Source organism: Falco peregrinus, chromosome Z (assembly GCF_023634155.1).
Source record: "Falco peregrinus isolate bFalPer1 chromosome Z, bFalPer1.pri, whole genome shotgun sequence".
NCBI classification, from domain to species: domain Eukaryota; kingdom Metazoa; phylum Chordata; class Aves; order Falconiformes; family Falconidae; genus Falco; species Falco peregrinus.
The window spans coordinates 5,721,021-5,740,950 of record NC_073739.1 but is presented as its reverse complement, the minus strand read 5'-3'; the positions used below and the strand labels follow the sequence as shown (position 1 = coordinate 5,740,950).

General features: G+C 40.0%; 1 protein-coding gene across 1 annotated transcript in view; it reads right to left on the bottom strand.

Moving 5' to 3' along the window:
* ADGRV1 (adhesion G protein-coupled receptor V1) overlaps positions 1 to 19,930 on the bottom strand; it is a 291,184-nt gene that overhangs the window by 192,489 nt on the left and 78,765 nt on the right. Inside the window, exons 42-55 of the mRNA XM_055791141.1 lie at positions 18,279 to 18,357; positions 17,525 to 17,663; positions 16,877 to 17,018; positions 16,173 to 16,435; positions 14,434 to 14,609; positions 13,576 to 13,700; positions 9,649 to 9,815; positions 9,419 to 9,562; positions 8,850 to 8,957; positions 8,079 to 8,331; positions 7,284 to 7,406; positions 6,857 to 7,079; positions 6,164 to 6,368; positions 5,012 to 5,158 (exon numbers count right to left, since the gene is read on the bottom strand). Of these exons, the coding sequence (XP_055647116.1) occupies positions 5,012 to 5,158; positions 6,164 to 6,368; positions 6,857 to 7,079; positions 7,284 to 7,406; positions 8,079 to 8,331; positions 8,850 to 8,957; positions 9,419 to 9,562; positions 9,649 to 9,815; positions 13,576 to 13,700; positions 14,434 to 14,609; positions 16,173 to 16,435; positions 16,877 to 17,018; positions 17,525 to 17,663; positions 18,279 to 18,357 (2,294 nt within the window). The remainder of the gene's footprint in view (positions 1 to 5,011; positions 5,159 to 6,163; positions 6,369 to 6,856; positions 7,080 to 7,283; positions 7,407 to 8,078; positions 8,332 to 8,849; positions 8,958 to 9,418; positions 9,563 to 9,648; positions 9,816 to 13,575; positions 13,701 to 14,433; positions 14,610 to 16,172; positions 16,436 to 16,876; positions 17,019 to 17,524; positions 17,664 to 18,278; positions 18,358 to 19,930) is intronic.

The window sequence follows — 19,930 nt, the reverse complement described above, 5'->3', positions numbered from 1 at the left end:
TCCTTACACAGCAGGCTTCCCAGCCCCTTGATCATCTTCGTGGCCCTTCCCTGGACCCTCTCCAGCTTGCCCGCATCTTTTTTGCATGGCAGGGACCAAAACTGAACTCAGTATTCCAGGTTGGCCTGACAAGTGCTGAGTAGAGCAGGATAATGACTCCTTCATCTCTGCTGGTGATGCCCTTGCTGGTGCAGCCCAGCACCCTGTTGGCTTGCTTTGCCACAGCAGCACACTGTTCACTCATATCAAGCTTGTCCACCAGGGCCCCCAGGTCTCTTTCCACAGAGCTGCTCCCCAGCCGGGTAGATCCTAGCCTGTGCTGTGGTCCTGGATTACATTTTCCCAGGTGCAAAACCTTACACTTGTTCTTGCTGAACTTCACAAGGTTCTTGTTAGCCCATTCTTCCAGCCCATCCAGGTCTTCCTGCAGGGTGGCTCTCCCTTCTGAAGTGTCCACTATCCCACTCAGTTTGGTAACATCAGCAGACTTTATCAGTGTACACTTCATTCCATCCTCCACGTCACTTATGAAGATATTAAACAGTGTTGGGCCAAATATCAAACCCTGGGGGACCCCTCTTGTGACAGGTTGCCAGATTGGAAAGGAGCTATTTACCGCCAGTCTCCACCCACCACACAGACCACTTGTCTAGACCATAACACATCAGTTTCTCTAGGAGGAAGCTGTGGGAAACCATATCGCAAGCCCTGGAGAAATCCGGGTAGACAAATGTCCACCACTCGCCCCACATGAACTGACCAGGTTATGTTATCACAGAGGGCAACAAGGTTTATCAAGCACAATTTGCCCTTGGTGAATCCTTGCTGGCTTTTCCCAATCACATGCTTAATTTGACTTGTGATATTACCCAGGAGGATTCATTCCACAACTTTCCCAGGGACTGAAGTAAGACTGATAGGCCTATAATTTAGCGGAAACTCCTTTAAGCCTTTCTTGTAGATGGGGTGACATTAGCCTTCTTCCAGCCTTCTGGGACATCCCCTCGTCTCCATGACTTCTCAAAGATTATGGAAAGCAGCCTCAACAATGACACCAGACAGCTCTTCTAACACCCTTGTGTGGATAATGTTAGGGCCCATCGATTTGTAGGGGTCAAGCTCCCATAACAGCTCACATACCGACTCTTCCTTCACTGTTGGTGGGTCCATGTTTACATCAACCTGGATTTTTGTTCCCAAGGCCTGGGGGCTAACAGTGTTGGTAAAGGCATAGATGAAGAAAGCGTTGAGAGCCTTTGCCTTTTCAGTGTTGTTGGTGACTAATTCACCTCTCCTGTTTAACAGTGGACCTATATTTTCCTTCTGTTTCTGCCTGTTGTTTATGTACCTGAAGAACCCTTTCTTGTAGTTTTTGACATCTTTGGCCAATTTAAATTTGAGCTGAGCTTTTGCTCTTCCAACTGCATCTTGTAGTTCTCAATGGGTATTCACCTTCTTCTCTGTCTCTGGTATGCTTCTCTTTTGGTTTTGAGTGGACTCAGAAGCTCGTAGTTAAGCCAAGGGGGTCTCTTGCTCTGCCTACTTCCCTTACCTTTAAAGTGGATGAATCGTTTTTGTACTTCCAGTAGAGCATTCTTGAAAAATCTCCACCACTCATTAGCCCCTTTATCCTCCATGGAAACTTCCCATAGAGTCCCTACCAACTGAGCAATGAGCAAGCTGAAGTCTGCTCTTCTAAAATCTAAAAACTTTGCCTTACTGCTAACCTTCAGTGTGCTCAGCAGGATCCCAAACTCCACAATACTGTGATCACTGCAACCAAGGCTATCACTAACCAAGATATGTAATACAAAGCAGGTTTTCTTGGTTTGTGAGTATCAAGTCCAGCAGTGATTCCTCATTCCTGGTTGGCACATCTAACATTTACAAGAGGGCGTAGTTCTCTACACATTCCAGGAACCTGATGGATTATGTGTGAGCTGCTGCATTGTTCTTCCAACAAATGTCTGGGTAGTTGAAGTCACCCACAAGAACCAGGTTCCGTTGACCTGAAGTTTGCCTAAGTGATCCAAATATTGCTTCGTCGACCTTATTGTCTTGGTTTGGAGGTTGGTCGCAGATGGCTACTCTAACATCCCCCTCAGAGATGAACCCTCTGATCTTGACCCAGAGATATTTGATAGGGCTTTCACAATCACCATAGCTGACTTCTATACAGTCAAAGTTCATGACTCCTCCTCTTCCTCCCTGCTTGTCTTTACAAAACAGTCTATAGCCACCCACCATGATCCTCCAGCCATGTGAGTGGTCCCACCCTATTTCAGTTATTCCTATAATATCATAAATTTCTGACCTGGCACAGAGCTCCAGTTCCTTCTGTTTGCTCCACAAGATGTATATATATATATATTAAAAATTGTATGGAAAACTATGTAAGACCCAAAGAGAGAGGTGACATAAAGAAACACTCTGAGAAAAATGCAATGTGGTAAGATAATTTGAAACACAGCTCACAAAGCAAGAAATAAATTCTCAGTCAGAAGCATACTAATCAGAGAGACCAAACTCCCAGTTGAAAATTACTCTATGATTCTATCAAAATGAGTTTGGTAAAATCAAGCTACCTACAGATATCTGCTTTATAAACAGGCATTCCACCTGAGACCACATTCCCACTTCAGGCAGAACAGCTCAGCTGTTTCGAAGTGATCATATGTCTTCATTATCACAGAATCACACAATGGTTGAAGTTGGAAGGGACCTCTGGAGATCACCTAGCCCAACTGCCCCTGCTAAGAACAGGGTCAACCACAGCAGGCTGCTCAGGGCCATGTCTCCAAGGACAGAGACTTCACAATCTCCCTAGGTAACCTGATCCAGTGTTTCACTACCCTTACAATAGAGGTTTTTTTCCTCATGTTCAAATTTAATTTCCTGTATTATGCACATTGCAGACACAGGACATGGACAAGAACTATCTTGCTCCATCTTCTTTACTCTTGAACCCATGTGTTTATACACAGCTGTAAGATCCTCCCTGAGACTCCTCCCGTGTATCAAATGCTCCAGTCCCTTCACCACCTTCATGGCACCGCTGGACTCACTCCAATATACCCATGTCTCTCTTACTGAGGAGCACAGAAGTAGACCCATCACTCCAGATGTGTCTTACTAGTACAGGGGAGGGATCAACCCCCTTGACATATTGGCAGTGCTTTGTCTCAGACCAGTATGCTCACATAGCTGGCTCATATTCAGCTTACTGCTTTTTGTTAGATATCTTTCAAATTATTCAAAACTACCTGTCTTCACTGAGGTTTTAAGACCCTCTCGAAGATTAAAGAAAGGCAAATCAGTAACCTGCTGACAACTCAGCATCCTTTCTTATGCAATATATTGGGTCTAGCTGGGCTGGAATTAACTTTCCCCACAGAAGCCTGTATAGTGCTGAGTGCTGCATTTGTGGCTGAAGCAGTGTTCAAAACCCAGCAATACTGTGATTATTGCTGAGCAGTGCTCTCACAGCGTCATAGGTTGGGGTTGGGCAAGAGGTTGGGAGGGGACACAGCTGGGATAGTTGATTCAAATTCACCAAATGGATATTCCATACCACATAATATCATGCTCAGTATATAAAAGCTGAGAGTAAGGAGGCAGGGAGGACACACATAGGGCACACTAATTTGTGGTTATGGCATTTATTTTCCAAAACAACTGCTACATGTAATGGGGATCTGCTTCCCAAGAAGTGGCTGGACATCTGTCTGCTGATGGGAAGTACTGAATAAATTCCACTCTTCGCTTTGCTTCCATGCGTGGCTTTGGCTTTTCTTATTAAACTATCTTTATCTCGAAGTTTTCCACCTTATTTTCTCCCCTGTCCTGCTGAGAAGGTGGAGTAAGAGAGCAACTGGGTGGGGGTTTGGCAGCCAGCTAAGGTCAACCCACCATATTTAAATATGTCAAAAGAATGATGAGCATATAATATGTATCAAAATCACTGGTAATTGAAGAAATGTCAACAGTTTTGTTGATTTTTTTCTTTTTTTTTCAGATAAAATGATCAAGAAACGCTTTGTCTATCTGTATTCTTATTTTTAAATTCAAAGGGCTGGCCACTTGATCAGGTCTCTCTCAACACAGAAGACGTGTCATGTCTATAAACGCTTAGGCTACACCTTTGCTGAAGGACAAACAGAAATTTCCAGTGAACAACATTGTAACTCTAACTTTCTTCATTTCCTACCTGCAAACATTTGCCGGGAAATCATGTAGCATCCATTTGGAATACTCAGGGAGTACTTTAATAATTTCAGTATGATTGTTTTGGAATTCTTGATTTCCCTTCTGTTGATTTTTCTCTGGTTTTTTTTTTTTTTATATTGCATCAAACCCATTATTTCCAGGTGCAAAGTTTATTTCTAGAGTCTTTTGGGCCTTTCTTCCCTCAGATGTGGCTTATGCTACAGCCCTACTGCCTCAAAGCCCATAAGGCTTTGTGTCTTCTGCAGATGGCCAGCTTTTCTTGATGTAAGGAACATGGTGTCTGTCCGTCCTAAGGCATACCAAGAGCTTTGGCTAGCAGGAAACACTGGATTTTAACATGGCTGGAAATCTAAATAGTCTCAGAAACAGAGAAAACTGGGACTTCCCATATTCTCCTGGACCACTGAAGGTCTCAGCTGTATTGACAGGGTCAGGGTGAAGCACAAACCCTCCCAGATTCTCACCTATGCAAATGATTTGACACAGGATCCGGATCTCACAGCAGGAAGAAAGGAAGAGGGGAACATAATACTGCAGATACTAATTTCTAGTGCCTGGACAACACTGCAATATCTGGTTCTAGAAGAGAAAGAGTGATGGTGCAGTATTACATGCCAGCCAGAAGTGTGAACTGTCAGAATCACAGGAAAGGACCAGGAAGCAGGAATTAACAGAAGAGTAGGGTAATCTAACATGTACTATCCTTCTCCCTCTGTACATCTACACCTACTGTCTGAGGCAACACAGTCAGTGCTTCCCTAATATCAGTGATGTTATTACATACCATTCCTGAAGCTGGAAATACATCACTTATGCTCCCATTTGCGATCCACTCTACTGTAACTCGTCCATATGTTCCTATTAAACGTTCAATGTTCAAGGTGATTAAGCTGTCCTGTTCCATTTCTTCAACTTGTTTAAATAATGAACTCTGGAAAACAAAGTAGCAGAACCACAACATTATTTTCTTATAAAGAAAATTTTCTTTAAGCATCTGGGCATTCAATGGGGGCCAGTGACATTGGCAACAATCAGTTAATGTACTATTAAGTAGCTAAATACATGCTCATTGATTAAATTTATATGTCCTAATTTTCAGAGGTATTCAATACCCCCAAGTTTCATGGATGTAAGAATTTAAAATGTTAGGCCTCTTTATCCTAAGTCAAAACACCCAATGTTTTTGTTTGGACTTTTTATTAGGTTGTTGGGGTTTTTTATGTACAGTATTTTATGTCCAAATCGTTTGAAGCAGAGAATAAAAAAGTGGACCTTCAAGAAAGCTATGTCTTTACTGCTGTTATTTACTGTTATTCACTCTCCTCACACAAGTACAAATGCAATGTTTCATTTCAGTATTGACTCTTCCATGTTTTATATCTTCAGCACGCATTTACTATATATGTACCTGTCTAGATAACTTCTACGCTGTTTGATAATTTAGGAAGTAACCACTCCAACTAATACCTTCAGTCTGACATCTTTTTCAAAGAAATTATTTTGTTCTAGCAGACTGGCTCATCTTGTGACATAACCCAATTAGTATCTTTCAGGGGAAAAAATATCTTCAGATTTGTTTACTTAATAACCTTGACTAACCAAACAGTAGCAACTCTATGACGATACCACACATGCCATCTGAAAACTGAATTTTTAGGTTGTTGCAAAATCAAGCTGATAAACTAAAGAGTTAATCTAAATGTAAGGGGATTATAAAAAAATAGCGACAGACTGTGGAACAGATTTTCTATCACCGTGTGCTCTATGTAATCACACAGCAACGCTAAAGGGATGTTAAAAAGCTTCTAACTCAGGTTGCTACAAGATTTTAGAAAAACAACCCTGTCAAATGCTCCAGTTCAGTTTTAGTATGATTGTGTTACATTATTCAGAAATTATATATACGTATTTTAATAATTTACCTTAGAAGTTTTACCTGAGCAAATGCAATGACTCCATAGGCATTGTCATTGGGAGGAATAATTATGTTGACAAAACCATGAACACCAATCTCTGCACCTCCCTTAGGGTTTTTCAACCACACTTTGAAGCATTCTTCCTCCTCTGGGATGATGTCATCCAGGATATTCACTGCTATCACAGCTTCCATGTCCCCAGGCTCAAATATCAATTCACCTGAACTAGCATAAAAACACACACAACTCATAATTATAAACTGAGGATAGCTGATTAATGAACTTTGAAAGTACTGTTGTAAATTTAACAAGCATTTTCGGAGCTGGAATTATTGTTTATATTCCTAAGGAAGTAATTGACATTTAAAGGTTATATGGTTTGGGTTGGGGGTTTGGTGTTTTGGTTTTTTTCTTTTTTAAATTATAATAGATCATAGAGTAACTGAAATTATGAAAGGAATTTAATTTACCATAAATAAAAGCTTTCAAAAAAACCAAGTCATAACTGCAAGTCCTTTCTTGCCATGTTTTCAAGCCAGTTGTGAGGCTGTTTGACTTCAGGTCATCTTAAACCTACCTGTGAAAAATTCCCTTTAGTGTTAACAAGCACATCACACACAAAAGTATAGAACCCTCTCCACTGTAACAAAAACAGCATCACAGAAAAAGAAATGCAAGTGCTAGAAGAAAACTATATAAACAAAAACACCTACCTGGGTATAAAATCTGACTGGTTGGAGACAGTGGTCAGCTCATAAATCTGGGACTTGGACTCTACTGACAGTGCAATCAAGCTCTTGCTAGAGTTCAGAGACCTTGCGGTAGCTGAAGTGATATGATCTGCATACGGGGCTTCCAGCATTAGAGAGAACTGGTTCCCTTCCGAGTTCCAAGAATACAGTGCTGTGGAGTCCTTACCAGATAGGAGGATGTGAACTACATCACGCAAGGAGAAGAAAAAAGAAATATTCAGGGATATATTTCAAAATTCTCCTTGTAATGCCAGAAACACCTTTAGTGGCACAATGATTATAGTAACTTTTAAAGTCTGAAAAATAATATGAAAAAATAAGCACAGATATTTCTTCAATTCAGCATTATAAACTAGGATTTGAACAAATATTGCCATTTAAGTCTTACCTAAACCTGAAGGAGGCAGGAAAACATGGGTGTTTCTTACAGCGTAGACTGGAAGAGACTGAAAGTGTCTAAAGGTAGACTGCCCTGTCTCCCAGATGAAAATTTCAGAAGAATTTCCAGATTCTACAAAGAAGTAAAATGACAAAACTTACATTATTTTGTTGCCTGTTAAATTGCATACCAGTGGCCATTCAAAATGCAATTTGGCAGCTTTAATTACCAAGTGAGACCAATGGCCATGTTTTCCTTTTTTCTTGGTGCATAATAACTGCATAGTATGACTAATCTCCATGGGATGATTCATTTACTGATATTACTGAAGGACTTTGCACACATGCACATGTAAGAACACTAAGATTGCCAGCAAACAACAGCCAATTGCAAAGAAACCTACAGACTGCAACATAAACATTTCCATAGGCATAGGGATGCAGTCATAAAACAATGTGTAAAATGTTGTAATAAAAAACACATGTACTTTGCTGACAATGATCTTTGCAAATCACAAAGCTCAGAAAAGCTTAGAAAGGGTACAATCAGCAGCTGCATGAATAGTTACTTCCTACTGTTCTTGGGAAAATATTTCATTAGTTTCATAAGTATTTGAGAACAAAGACAATGCTTTTATTTTCTGAGTGACAAAACAGAGACCAATTTGATAAAATGCTTAACGGTGAATTGTCACTTCCCAGTAATGCTTTAATCCCTGTCTAAACTCCTTCACCCCAAATGCCCTTGCTATCAAACAAGCCAGCACATACTTCGCAAACTCAGTGTTTGTCTTCTGCTAAATACCTTTTGCTGTAATTAAATAGATATCAGATCCAGAAATCCAGGCCTCCATATGTTCTATTTCTTTTGCTGGCAATTGATGAAGATTCCTAAACTCATTATTCAACCACTGGTACAACAGCATGTTCTGGTTGGTATCTGACAAAGAAACTAATAGGTGCATAATGCCTCCTCTAGGAAACAAGGCTATGTTCAGAGCCCTGTAAAGTGGAAGCTGATGATGCAGCACAAATACATCTTTAGACCACTGGAAAACCTGTGAAAATATGAAATATTTATTATTACATATTCATAATTAGCACAAATAGAAGAGAAATTAAGTGTCACAATGAAAAACCAGGAAGAATTATAGTGAACTGAATTCCTCATTTCTGTGGTGGACCCTGCATTAACATAGAAGCACACTGGTAAGTAACCACCTTACTGCAAGCACCTGTGCCTGTACTCATTTTCAGATGAATAGGTTTATGTCCAGAAGCTATTTCTGTTCTAATAGGTGTTTAACATGCTAGATTTCGAAACAGAAATACAGAAACTCAAACCAGAAACACTAATGACAAAATTAAACCAAAGGTAAATTACATGTTAATGTAGACAGTATTGCTACCCTTAAAGAAGCCTAGAACTTCAAGTCTTTTAAATCCATAAAGAAATATAAGTAACTTTCCAGAAATATATACTCACAGGGTTGGTTTTTTTTATTATCCCTTCATATTTCAAACCCAGAACTAACCAAACTACCCACATCAAAGCCAGGGACAAGTGTATTCTAACCTGGATGGAACTGGAACTTGCTGCATGACTCACAAAAATCAAATAGTCTTCTTCATCCACAGCAAAATGTTTCACGTGGCTGGTATCCAAAATAGAGATCGTCTGTATCTATGAGATGAATATGACAACAATGGTGTTTGGAAGTCACTTCAAGTGTCAGATCTATACATATATAAACATATTTTTAAAAATTGCAACATCACATATAAAAATATATTATATATATATATAGTTACATATATGTAATTTTACATATTCAAAAATATATCTACATTTACCAAATTAATACAACTTACCATACATTTCCCAGAAAATGTTCTATGACTTCATTGCTCCACAATTTCTTTCCTCATTTCCCAGGTCACTTTCCCTCATACCCAAAACATAAATATAAAACAACAGCAGCCAGCCAGCTGTAAAACCTTACATCACTGAAGTCATGCAGAACATCAGGGCCCCAAACCAGCCAAGCACAGAGTGTTTCTTCTAAAATCTGGCTGGACTGGAAGGCCTCCTGAGGTCCTTCCCAATCCCATTATTTTATGATTTTGTAAGTAAACCAGATTTACCTTCAACAGCCTGCGTCCAGGCATGAATGCATACACACTGTTGTTGGAAGCTCCCTGACTGCCTCCTCCGTGAGTAATCACAAGGTAAGGAGAGGCATGAATTTGGAAAGACACACAGCTTTTAGGATTCCACATACTGAAATTCTGAGAGTGGGAAAAAAAAAAAAGCAGCATGAAGACCTAAATTCCTTATTAAGTAGCATGCTTGGTGTTTACAAGCAAATATTTACCTCTACAGGAACAAAAACTCCTTTCCACTGGTAGACAGTAGAAAATGTAGCTGGAGGCGTACGCAACAGAACACCATACAGGATTTCTCCTGATGTGAAGAAACACCAGCTAGGTGCTGACTCTTCTATGAAGCTTTGCAAGACAGACAGGACACTGATACTACCCCCTGTGATATAGTAGAAGAAAATACTGTTAATTCTTGAGGTCTTTTTCAATGCCTTTTTCATCATTTGCTGCCAAAAGCAAACCTAGTATTACAAATGTTAGAGTTGGCTCTAAATAGTTGGTATAAGTGTATGTGAATGTATGGATATGTTATAGTTCTGATGATGTAACAAGAGCTAGGCAATAAAAGTATTCATATATTGCAATTGTGTATGAAAGATGCATAGGCAATTTGAGTCTGATTCAGAATGATTCAGTTAGGAATTGAGCTAGCGAGAAAATTAGCTAGATAGGAGGTAGTGAAAAAAGTGACAAAGAAACTAGAAAATGTATGTGTTTGTCCTCCACCCCCTCATCACAACAAGCATTCATGGCACGAAGATTATTAAACTGCCTAAGCTGTTTGAATGGCATACAGAAAAAAACCACTGTGTTGTCAGAATTAAACTCTAAGAGCTGATCTCCCAGTCCCACACCTAGGTCAGAAGAGCTGCTGAGCCAGGCAAAGTATTTATCCATGTTCAAAATCAGGCATTTCCTTTTTTGCCTTGTTAGTTTCAGTCTGGATTAGCGAGCAGCTATACACATATCAGTGAAACAAAAAAAAAAAAGCCTAGTATGTAAATGGGAACAAATGGGCAGAGAGGGAAGGATAGCTTCCTTCAATGGCAGGGCTAATTTGGACCTGATTAAAATGTTCATGAAATTACAGCTTGGGAGTCCCACAAATGCCATCTCAGTAGGTGCACTGGGATATAATAGAAAACTGGAGCTCCATCTGGGGATGGATGAGGTGCCAGCTGAGAGCTTATGAGTCAGGATTAAGGGGAGAGCAGGGGAAGAGACAGGTGACATTACAGTGGGGGTCTGCTACAGGCCATCTGACCAGGAAGACAGAGCAGATGAGGCCATCCACAGATAGATAGGAGCTGCTTCGTGTTCACAAGCCCTGGTCCTCATAGGGGACTTCAGCCTCATCAATATTTGTTAGAAGGACAACAGAGCAGAGCATAGATAATCCAGGAGGTCCTTGGAATACATTGATGATAACTTCCTTCTCCACGTGATAGAGGAGTCAATGAGGAGAGGTGCCATGCTGGACCTTGGTCTCACCAACACAGAGGGGCTGGTGAGGAATGTGAATCTCAAGGGCAGCCTGGGCTGCAGTGACCATGAAACGGTAGAGTTTGAGACCCTTAGGGCAGTGAGGAGGGTGCACAGCAAGCTCGCTACCCTGGCCTTCAGGAGAGCAGGCAGTGGCCTCTTCAGGGGTCTGCTTGGTAGACTGCCATGGGATAAAGCCCCGGACAGAAAAGGCACTCAAGAAAGCTGGTTAATATCCAAGGATCACCTCCTCCAAGCTCCGCGGTGATGCACCCCAACAAAAGTGAAGTTGGGCAAAAAAGCCAGGAGCCCTCCATGGATGAACAAGGAGATCCTGGACAAAATAAAACAGAACGATGCCTACAGAAGGTGGAAGCAAGGACAGGTAGCCTGGGAGGAATACAGAAAAACTGTCTGATCAGCCACGGAACAGGTTAGGAAAGCTAAAGCCTCGATCAAATTAAATCTGGCCAGGGACATCAAGAGCAACAAAAAAAGCTACTATAGGCATGTCAGCAACAAAAGACAGACCAGAGAAAACAGGGGTCCTCTCCAGAAGGAAATAGAAGACTGATTTACCTGGGACATGGCGAAGGCTGAGGTACTTAATGACTTTTTTTGCCTCAGTTCACTGACAAGTGCTCCAGCCACACCATCCAAATTGCAGAAGGCAAAGGCAGGGACTGGGAGAATGAAGAACTGCCCACTATAGGGGAAGATCAGCTTCAAGAGTGTACAAGGAACCTCAAGGTGCACAAGCCCATGGGACCTGATAAGATGCATCTGCAGGTCCTGGGAAAAGTGGTGGATGAAGTGGCTAAGCCACTATCCATCATACTTGAGAAGTTGCAGCAGTCCATTGAAGTTCCCACCGACTGGAAAAGGGGAAACATAACTCCCATTTTTAAAAAGGCAGATAAGGAAGATGTGGGGAACTACAGGCTGGTCAGTCTCACCTCAGTGCCTGGCAAGATGATGGAGCAGATCCTCCCGGAAATTATGCAAAGGCACATGGAAAATAAGGAGGTGACTGGTGACAGCCAACATGGCTTCACTAAGGGCAAATTGCGCTGTCAGATCTGGTGGCCTTCAATGACAGGTTTACAGCTTTGATGGGTTAGGGAAGAGTGACTGACCATCATGTACCTGCACATGTGCAAAGCATTTAACACTATCCCACATGACATCCTTGTCTCTAAACTGGAGAGACATGGATTTGACAGGTGGACCACTCAGTGGATAAGGAATTGGCTGGGTGGTCACACTCAGAGAGTTGTGGTCAATGGCTCAATGTCCAACTGGAAACCAGTGATGAGTGGTGTTCCTCAGTAGTCTTGTGCTGTTCAACATCTTTGCCAGCAACACGGGCAGTGGGATCAAGCACACCCGCAGCAAGTTTGCTGATGACACCAAGCCGTGTGGTGCGGCTGACAGGCTGAAGGGAAGGGATGCTGTCCAGAGGGACCTGGGCAGGCTTGAGAGGTGGGCCCGTGCGAACCTCAAGAAGCTCAACAAGGCCAAATGCAAGATCCTGCACATGGGTCAGGGCAACCCCCTGTATCAATACAGGCTGGGCAGAGGATGGATTGAGAGCAGCCCTGAGGAGAAGGACTTTGGGGTGCTGGTGGAAAAAAAGCTCAGCATGACCTGGCAATGTGCACTTGCAGCCCAGAAAGCCAACCAAATCCTGAGCTGCATCAAAAGCAGCATGGCCAGCAGATAAAGGGAGGTGATTCTCCCCCTCTGTTCCACTCTGGTAAGACCCACCCTGCAGTGCCGCATTCAGCTCTGGGGCCTCCAACACAGGAAGGGCATGGACCTGTTGAGGCAAGTCCAGAGGAGGCCATGAAGATTATCAGGCTGGAGCACCTCTCCTGCAAAGACAGGCTGAGAGAGCTGGGGTGGTTCAGCCTGGAGAAGAGAAGGCTCCGGGGCAACCTTACAGCACCTGCCAGCATCTAAAGGACTTACAAGAAAGCTGGAGACAAGGGTGTAGTCATAGGACAAGTGGAATGGTTTTAAACTGAAGGAGGGTAGATTTAGATGAGATATCAGGAAGAAATTACTCTGAGGGTGGCGAGGCGCTGGCCCAGGCTGCCCAGAGCAGCTGTGGGTGCCCCATCCCTGGCAGGGCTCAAGGCCAGGCTGGACAGGGCTGGGAGCAGCCTGAGCTGGGGGGAGGGGGCCCTGCCCGGGGCAGGGGGGTGGAACTAGGTAACGTTTAAGGTCCCTTCCAATCCAAACAATGTTGTGATTCTATGATTCTATGAAAATGTATGGTGGCTTTTTTTCAGACTAAGGCTATGTCAGGTTTATGTAAAGTGTCTCTCTCAAACTGTGTTAGAAAAATCCAGAGTTACAATTAATATGGAACAGATTTTAGTAAACAAAGGTCTAGTGACAACAATGTTCATATAAGGAGCAAGGAGAGCAATTATTGAAACTCTGGGAGAAGTGGCTGATTACAAGGTGACTCTTAAGCAGCTAAGCTCTTTTACCTAATAAATTCTGACTTGCTCAGAAAAATATTTATTGACGTGATCAAGTCTAAATATGTGAATTTACATTCCAAAGTTACATCTGCTGTGTGTTTGGCTAGTCTCTTGCTATCTCCGTTCTGACAAAAGCACTAGACACCCTTGATAAAGTGAACGTACTGATGCCAAACGCAGTATCCGACAACGTCTCCCACTCAACAGTCACAGACACGTTCAGCCCATTACTTCGTGAAACTTTCAAATAAACTGTAGTGTTGGCTTCTTCAGTTATAAGGAAATTTGTCCTAAATGTGAGAGTTGTGAAAATAAAGAAATAATGTATAACCTTTATAATATACAAATAGGATTCTTCAGAGTACAATTCCAGTGCAGAATATATAACAGAAATAAAAAGAAAATATTAATAACTGGTTTTGATACTGATGGACAGATACATACATTAATTAAGGGTGTCCAATGTTTCTTATAACAAGACCTTAGCAAAATCATAGGAAATGCAACAAAATCTTAAACCAGCTTGAAAGTTAACACACCAGCTGTACAGTTTCAGCTGAATGATTTTTGGAAATGTCATTCCATATGGTTCATTTGCTTCTGAAAAACAACCCTAAGTGAAAGTGTATTTTACACAAGCTTAAAAACAAAAATAAATTATAAAATGTATGACTTCCTGAGCACTGTTCTGAGGTTTGGAGCTCTTAACATGGATTACTATTACTGTAATGTTTAGGGACTAATGAAGTACTGTTTTATGAAAAATCCTTCAAGAAATCAACATTTCTAATGATGAACATTCTATTTTAAGTGCTTTTCTGTTCTTTGTATAGCAGAATTATTATGTATGTATACTACATACATATGGAATAGTATTTGACAGACAGTGTACTTCTCAAAAGTACAAACGTTTTATGACTGGATTGCTGAATTTCTTTAAAGAGATTCAAGAAAACCAAAACTGTAGAGAGACACTATATTGAATATGAAAAAACTCCATTTATCGGAATCAGTGTTTAGTACCTATTTGTAACTGGATAGATGCTGAAAAGCCCTAGTGGAGCTTGGTTCTGTAATACCGTAATCATAGTTTGCACTCTTGTGCCTAGTCTAGCTCCTCCAGTTGGATTGAACAGAGTGACGATAAAGTGCTCATCCATTTCTGGTTCTTCATCCAATATTGCCGTAATGTGCAGTGTCTGACAAGAAAACAAGCATAGAAAGTTGTTGAGGCTTGACAGCTAATGATGATACAACCCTATCAGACCATGCTACTGTTTCTGTTCTTTCACTGTATGCCTTCGAATAGGACAGCAGGAGAATAGCCAGCCCTTGAAACGGGACAGCACAGAAGTGAGGCAAGAACACTTCAGGCTGAGGTTCCAAAGTCACCTGTCCGGTGACCTCCATTGCTTCAACACTAAAATGACCATATCCACATTTTTTTTCCCCTACTCATTCTTTTCTCCTCTCACCCTGAGACCCTTTTTTGATCCTTTTTTTAATGTTTCGGTTCTCTACGTACTCCACACATTCATTGGTAATTCATAGTCCCTGTACAAGCTACCTGATTCATCTAACGCAGCCCAGTCAAGTTGGGTTTAATTTACTCTAGCTGGCAACTAAACTAGCTCCAGGACAACAGGGTAACTCCGCTACTGGTGCTTTAAGAAGGAAAAAAGGCAATAGAGGATTACTCTAAATACACTTTCTCTTCTTGATGCTTCTTTCCCTCTACTGCACCACTGTGGATGAGCATAGGATGCTCTCAAGATGGTCTCAAATTAGCAGATAATAATCTAGAAAGAGGTAGACGTTCTCACTGTCATTTGGGGCTCACTGTCATCCTTCTTTCTACCCAAAGAGGCAAAAGTTACAGAGATGCACATAGCTCTGCTATAGGGAAAAAAAAAAAGTTAGCAGTGATGCATCTGGAACTAAGCTGGATCTTACAATCTTTTACACCCCAGGTTACTTCTGCAATAAATCACATTCAGAGACTTTTAATAAGTCTTTTTTACTTCCCACAGATCCATGACACTGGCCAGCACTGTGGTTCCAAATGCATTTAAGGTTCAGAAACTGAAACCCAGTCTTTCCAGGAAGGTTTGTTTCAGATTCTACCCCACTAGCCATAACATACTAACTTGTTACTGAACCTAGCTTGACTGAAAAAATAAAATAAACTGCCATTAAACTTCAGAAGGGTCAGGATTTCACAAACTTAAGCTAGTCATTTTCTAGCTGATATTCTTGTGGGGACAGTACAGAGGCAGTAAGCTTAACACCCCCAGAAGAGAAGAATAAGCCGTTTTCCATTCCTAAGACTCTAAGAGCTGTTTACATTTTGCCTTTGTTGCAGCATACTCTGTGCACAGTTCAGACAAGTTGAAGCATGGCATTACAGTATGGGATTTTTACTTCAGCCTTAACTACATATGCTTATAAATTACCACTTTACTTCAAAGTCTGTGTTTCAGCTACATGCTGAATACACAGAAATAAATGTTCCTATACATATATATATATTATATGCCCATTATATTGTTCTCAGTTTATGTCTACTATTAAAAAGACAGAAATATCTACAGAAAAACACATTTAATTTTTATGCATTCCCACTGCAATGACTCAATTTGCTCTGAGAATGAAGGAAACACAAGAAAAAAAAAATACAAAAAAAAAGCACACACATTTCTGAAATCTTTCCAACACTTTTGAAAAAGCTTTCCTCACTTCTTTGGTAATGACTATCATATTACCTTAAATCTGACTCCCTCTTCCAGCACAATATATCCTTGCGAAGGGGTCAAATCCACTGATGCCTCTGAAGAATTAATTTCACTTACAAGGTATTGAACAGTCACAGTGCCAAATATCCCCTGAGGAGGTTCTCTAATAATATTTAATACTGCTACACTTTCCATCAAATGGAGAGCCGTTTGTTCTCTTAGGAAGAAGTGATCACTGTTATTGAATGACAGAACTCCATGGCCATCATCATTGGCAAGTATAGTAATTATGGCTTTCGAGAAATAAATAATGGAAATATTCATTAATTAACATAGTAAAATATAATTGTACATATATACAAATAAAATACATATAAACACAAATCCATTCTTCCTTTAGTCTATATATAATGCTTTTATGTCCAAGAAATTACTCAAAGAAAATATGTAAATATTTTACTTTTTCTAGGAAGATTTCCAGACAGGAAGAATCTAGACTCGCCTATTAAAAAGCTCACTTCTGTAATTTTGATTCCTTATTTTACATATTTGCTTGTTAATTGCATAGATTTCATAGGGATGTTTAAGAACTTTCCAAAGGAATATAAATATCTACCGTAACAAGGCAATGGTGTTTTCTGAAATACGATTATTCAGAAGAATGAAATTAAAATGACAAAAAAAATATTAAAATTACAATTCCAAAGAATGAGAACATAAAAACTAAGAGTTACCTGTTGTGTTCTCCCCTAATTCCAGCCCCAGAGAGGGATTTGTTAAAATTAACTGGAACTTCTCATCACCTTCAGGAATATCATCATCAAAAATCGTAACAACAACAGATTTATTACTTTCTCCATCAGCAAAAAAAAGTGTCTAGCATTGAAAAACAGAAAGGATTGAATACTTAACAGCTGTTAACACACACAGAATTTTTCAACTGAGGTAAACAGTCTTAAATAGGAACAAAGAGGAGGCAAGAAGCTCTGTAAGCTCTATATCACATAAATTGATTAAAACAGAAGTAAAAAAGCTCAGCAAATTGCAACATGAGGACAGGCAAGGACAATTTACTTTGCAAATTCTGTTGTAAAAAAATATGAAACCTTATAAGAGATCTCATATGCTCTTAAGCAAAATTGTATTTGAGATAGATGTTTGAAAGTTTACAATGTGTCTTATATTTTAAGACACTTAAGTATTTAAAAAGAAAGAACCAGTAAAGTGACTAATTTTATCTCATTCTATTTGGATGACCAAAGCAATTGAAACAAGTTGAAAAATCTAGCTGCACTGTTGATTATTCTGCCGAATAAACAAGAAGACATCCTTTTAGGGAAGCTGAGGAATGAAAAGTATTAGATGCAGAATTTACTTCTTACCCTTGAGGTCACATTAAAATCCAAACCCAGCTGTGCCTCCAAATTTTGGGCATAAAAAAATACAGACACATTGCCGTAAGATCCTCTGTTTCGGTATGCCATTATTGTCAGATTCCCATGAGATTCATTAACTTCTAAACTAAAACAAAAAGAAAAATTCTCAGTGCTCACTTAACATGTTCTTTTGAATAAGCTAGTAGATAGCCATTATATTTTCACTTCATATCATTCTTTCCGTTTGCATGAAAAAGGCATCAGTACAACTGTCTAATACAATGTTTTTACCTCTGTTTCTTATCTAAAGGGAATTAAGCTATAGAAAGTGTCCTTTTTTCCTGCTTATTAGTGGCAGATTAAGCCAGTCTATGTTTATGGATGCCTGCTTCCTAGCTCCTGCAAATCAGTCAGAGAAAAAGATCTGGGAGATGCCAGTGTGTACGCTTACATGGATGTAGAGGCTGGAACACTGGATAGAGGCTGGGGGAGTGACACAAGTTTAGAATATAAAACAACAGCAGTGAAAGTAAGCACACAGTAGCAAAAGATTTCGGAGCCAACATACTGTAAATGTTGGCTTTCAGTGTCAGAATTATTTTAACACTTTCCAGTTCTACAAAACTGAATGATGCTTTGCCATGTCAAAGATCTGGCCCTACTTTTAATGAGGTGTTTTACTGTTAACTGAAAACAACAATAATTGAGTAACCCCAGTCACTAACCGACACAGTGAGTTCTTCAAGGAGACAAGACTTACTTAGTACTTTCCCATTCAATTACTCCGCTTACTCCATCATTAGCATCAATAATAATTTGAGAAGCTAAACCTTCCACATCTAAAATGGAAAACAGAAGGACAAAAATGAAAGAACAATACAGTCCATTTTCATTATTTTCAAGAATAATAAAAGCACTTCTTAAATATCTGCTAATTTTGTAGAAGAGATACATAATTTTCTGTTTCCAGAATATGGAGGAGAAAATGGCAGTGGGCAAGATAACTGGAAAGGCTCAAAGAAAATCTGTCCTTACTACCTAACTATTAGAACTGCAACACAGTGCCTTGATTTACCACTGTTACTTTTAATAATGCATAGAAAAAAGACAAAAGAAATTTTAGGAAGCCAAACACAGCACAGAAAAATTAGGAAATACTGAAAGCAAGATTTCTCATGGAATCTTAATTAACATCATTGTGTGTGTTTATTATGATGGTGTTCAATATTTTTCAGTCTGTGCCATTCTGAATATGAGAGGGAAAATCAGTAAGAAAGAATAATAAACGATCCAGTATTTCATCTCCTATTTGTGTTTCAGTGCCTGATCATAAGCCTTAGCAGCACACACCTCTGATTCTCCCACAAATAGAGAATTATTAATTTCTTTGTAGGCTGTTTATGTACTGTAACATTCTATTGCTCCATAAGGATGCATGTATCTTCACAATAACTCTGAAAGATTACCGTATGTATTACACGGTGAAAATAATAATAGATTAATGCCAGAAATGTCCACTAATGTCAGGGACCAGAACCTGACAGTCAGAACTTAATGCTTTTAGGAAATTGTGCCCTAATTTGTTCAGACAACAGCATCGCATGACTACCTTTACTTCAACTTACTTTTAATAAGATTTTAAAAGAAACAAAGAAAAAAGGCAGTTTCTACAACCCAACTGACTCCACTGAATCTGTAGTAAATATACTACCTATAGATCCATATGAAAGATTTCTAACAATTCAGATAAAACTGAATGAAAGTAAAAGGTCATTGCCATGAATCCAAACCTGTTGTTATGAGGTACTGATGAAGATCAGCAGTAGCTGCAAAACTTCTACGTAAACAGCAGAAATGTTATTGAGGTTTAGAAACGCAGAGGGAGCATTAGTGACTACAGACCTTTCAGCTTCACTCCTGATCCGCATTTTCCCTTGTGTTATAGTTGTACCAGTTCACCCAGGATCTGTAATACTTTGCTTTCAACATCAGAACTCTAATTTCATGGCAGGCATCCGTCCCCTCCCATGATGCCACCCTTCCCTAGCTTAGGTCTTTCTTGTATCCATTAAGTTTATTTCTTTTTCTTTTGTCATTCTCAGCTGTTGATCGTTTTCCCTTTTGTTAATTCTTTGCACTTCTGTATTTAAGTCAGGCTTTCTTCCACCTTTTCTAGAAGATGGGAGCAAAAGGAGCATGGATTAAAAAAAACCAAACTGTCTTTAAGCTTGCTGTTTCTGCTCCTTATCAGTGAAGCTTCAGGTCAGAAATAAAGGTCACTTAAGTTCAATGTGTTCAACTCTACATCACAGACATACCTACTCCACATATTGCACACACATGATTGTGACAGGAACACACAATATATTCCAGATGTATAGGATGGACTGCACATGCCAGTATCATGTGCAG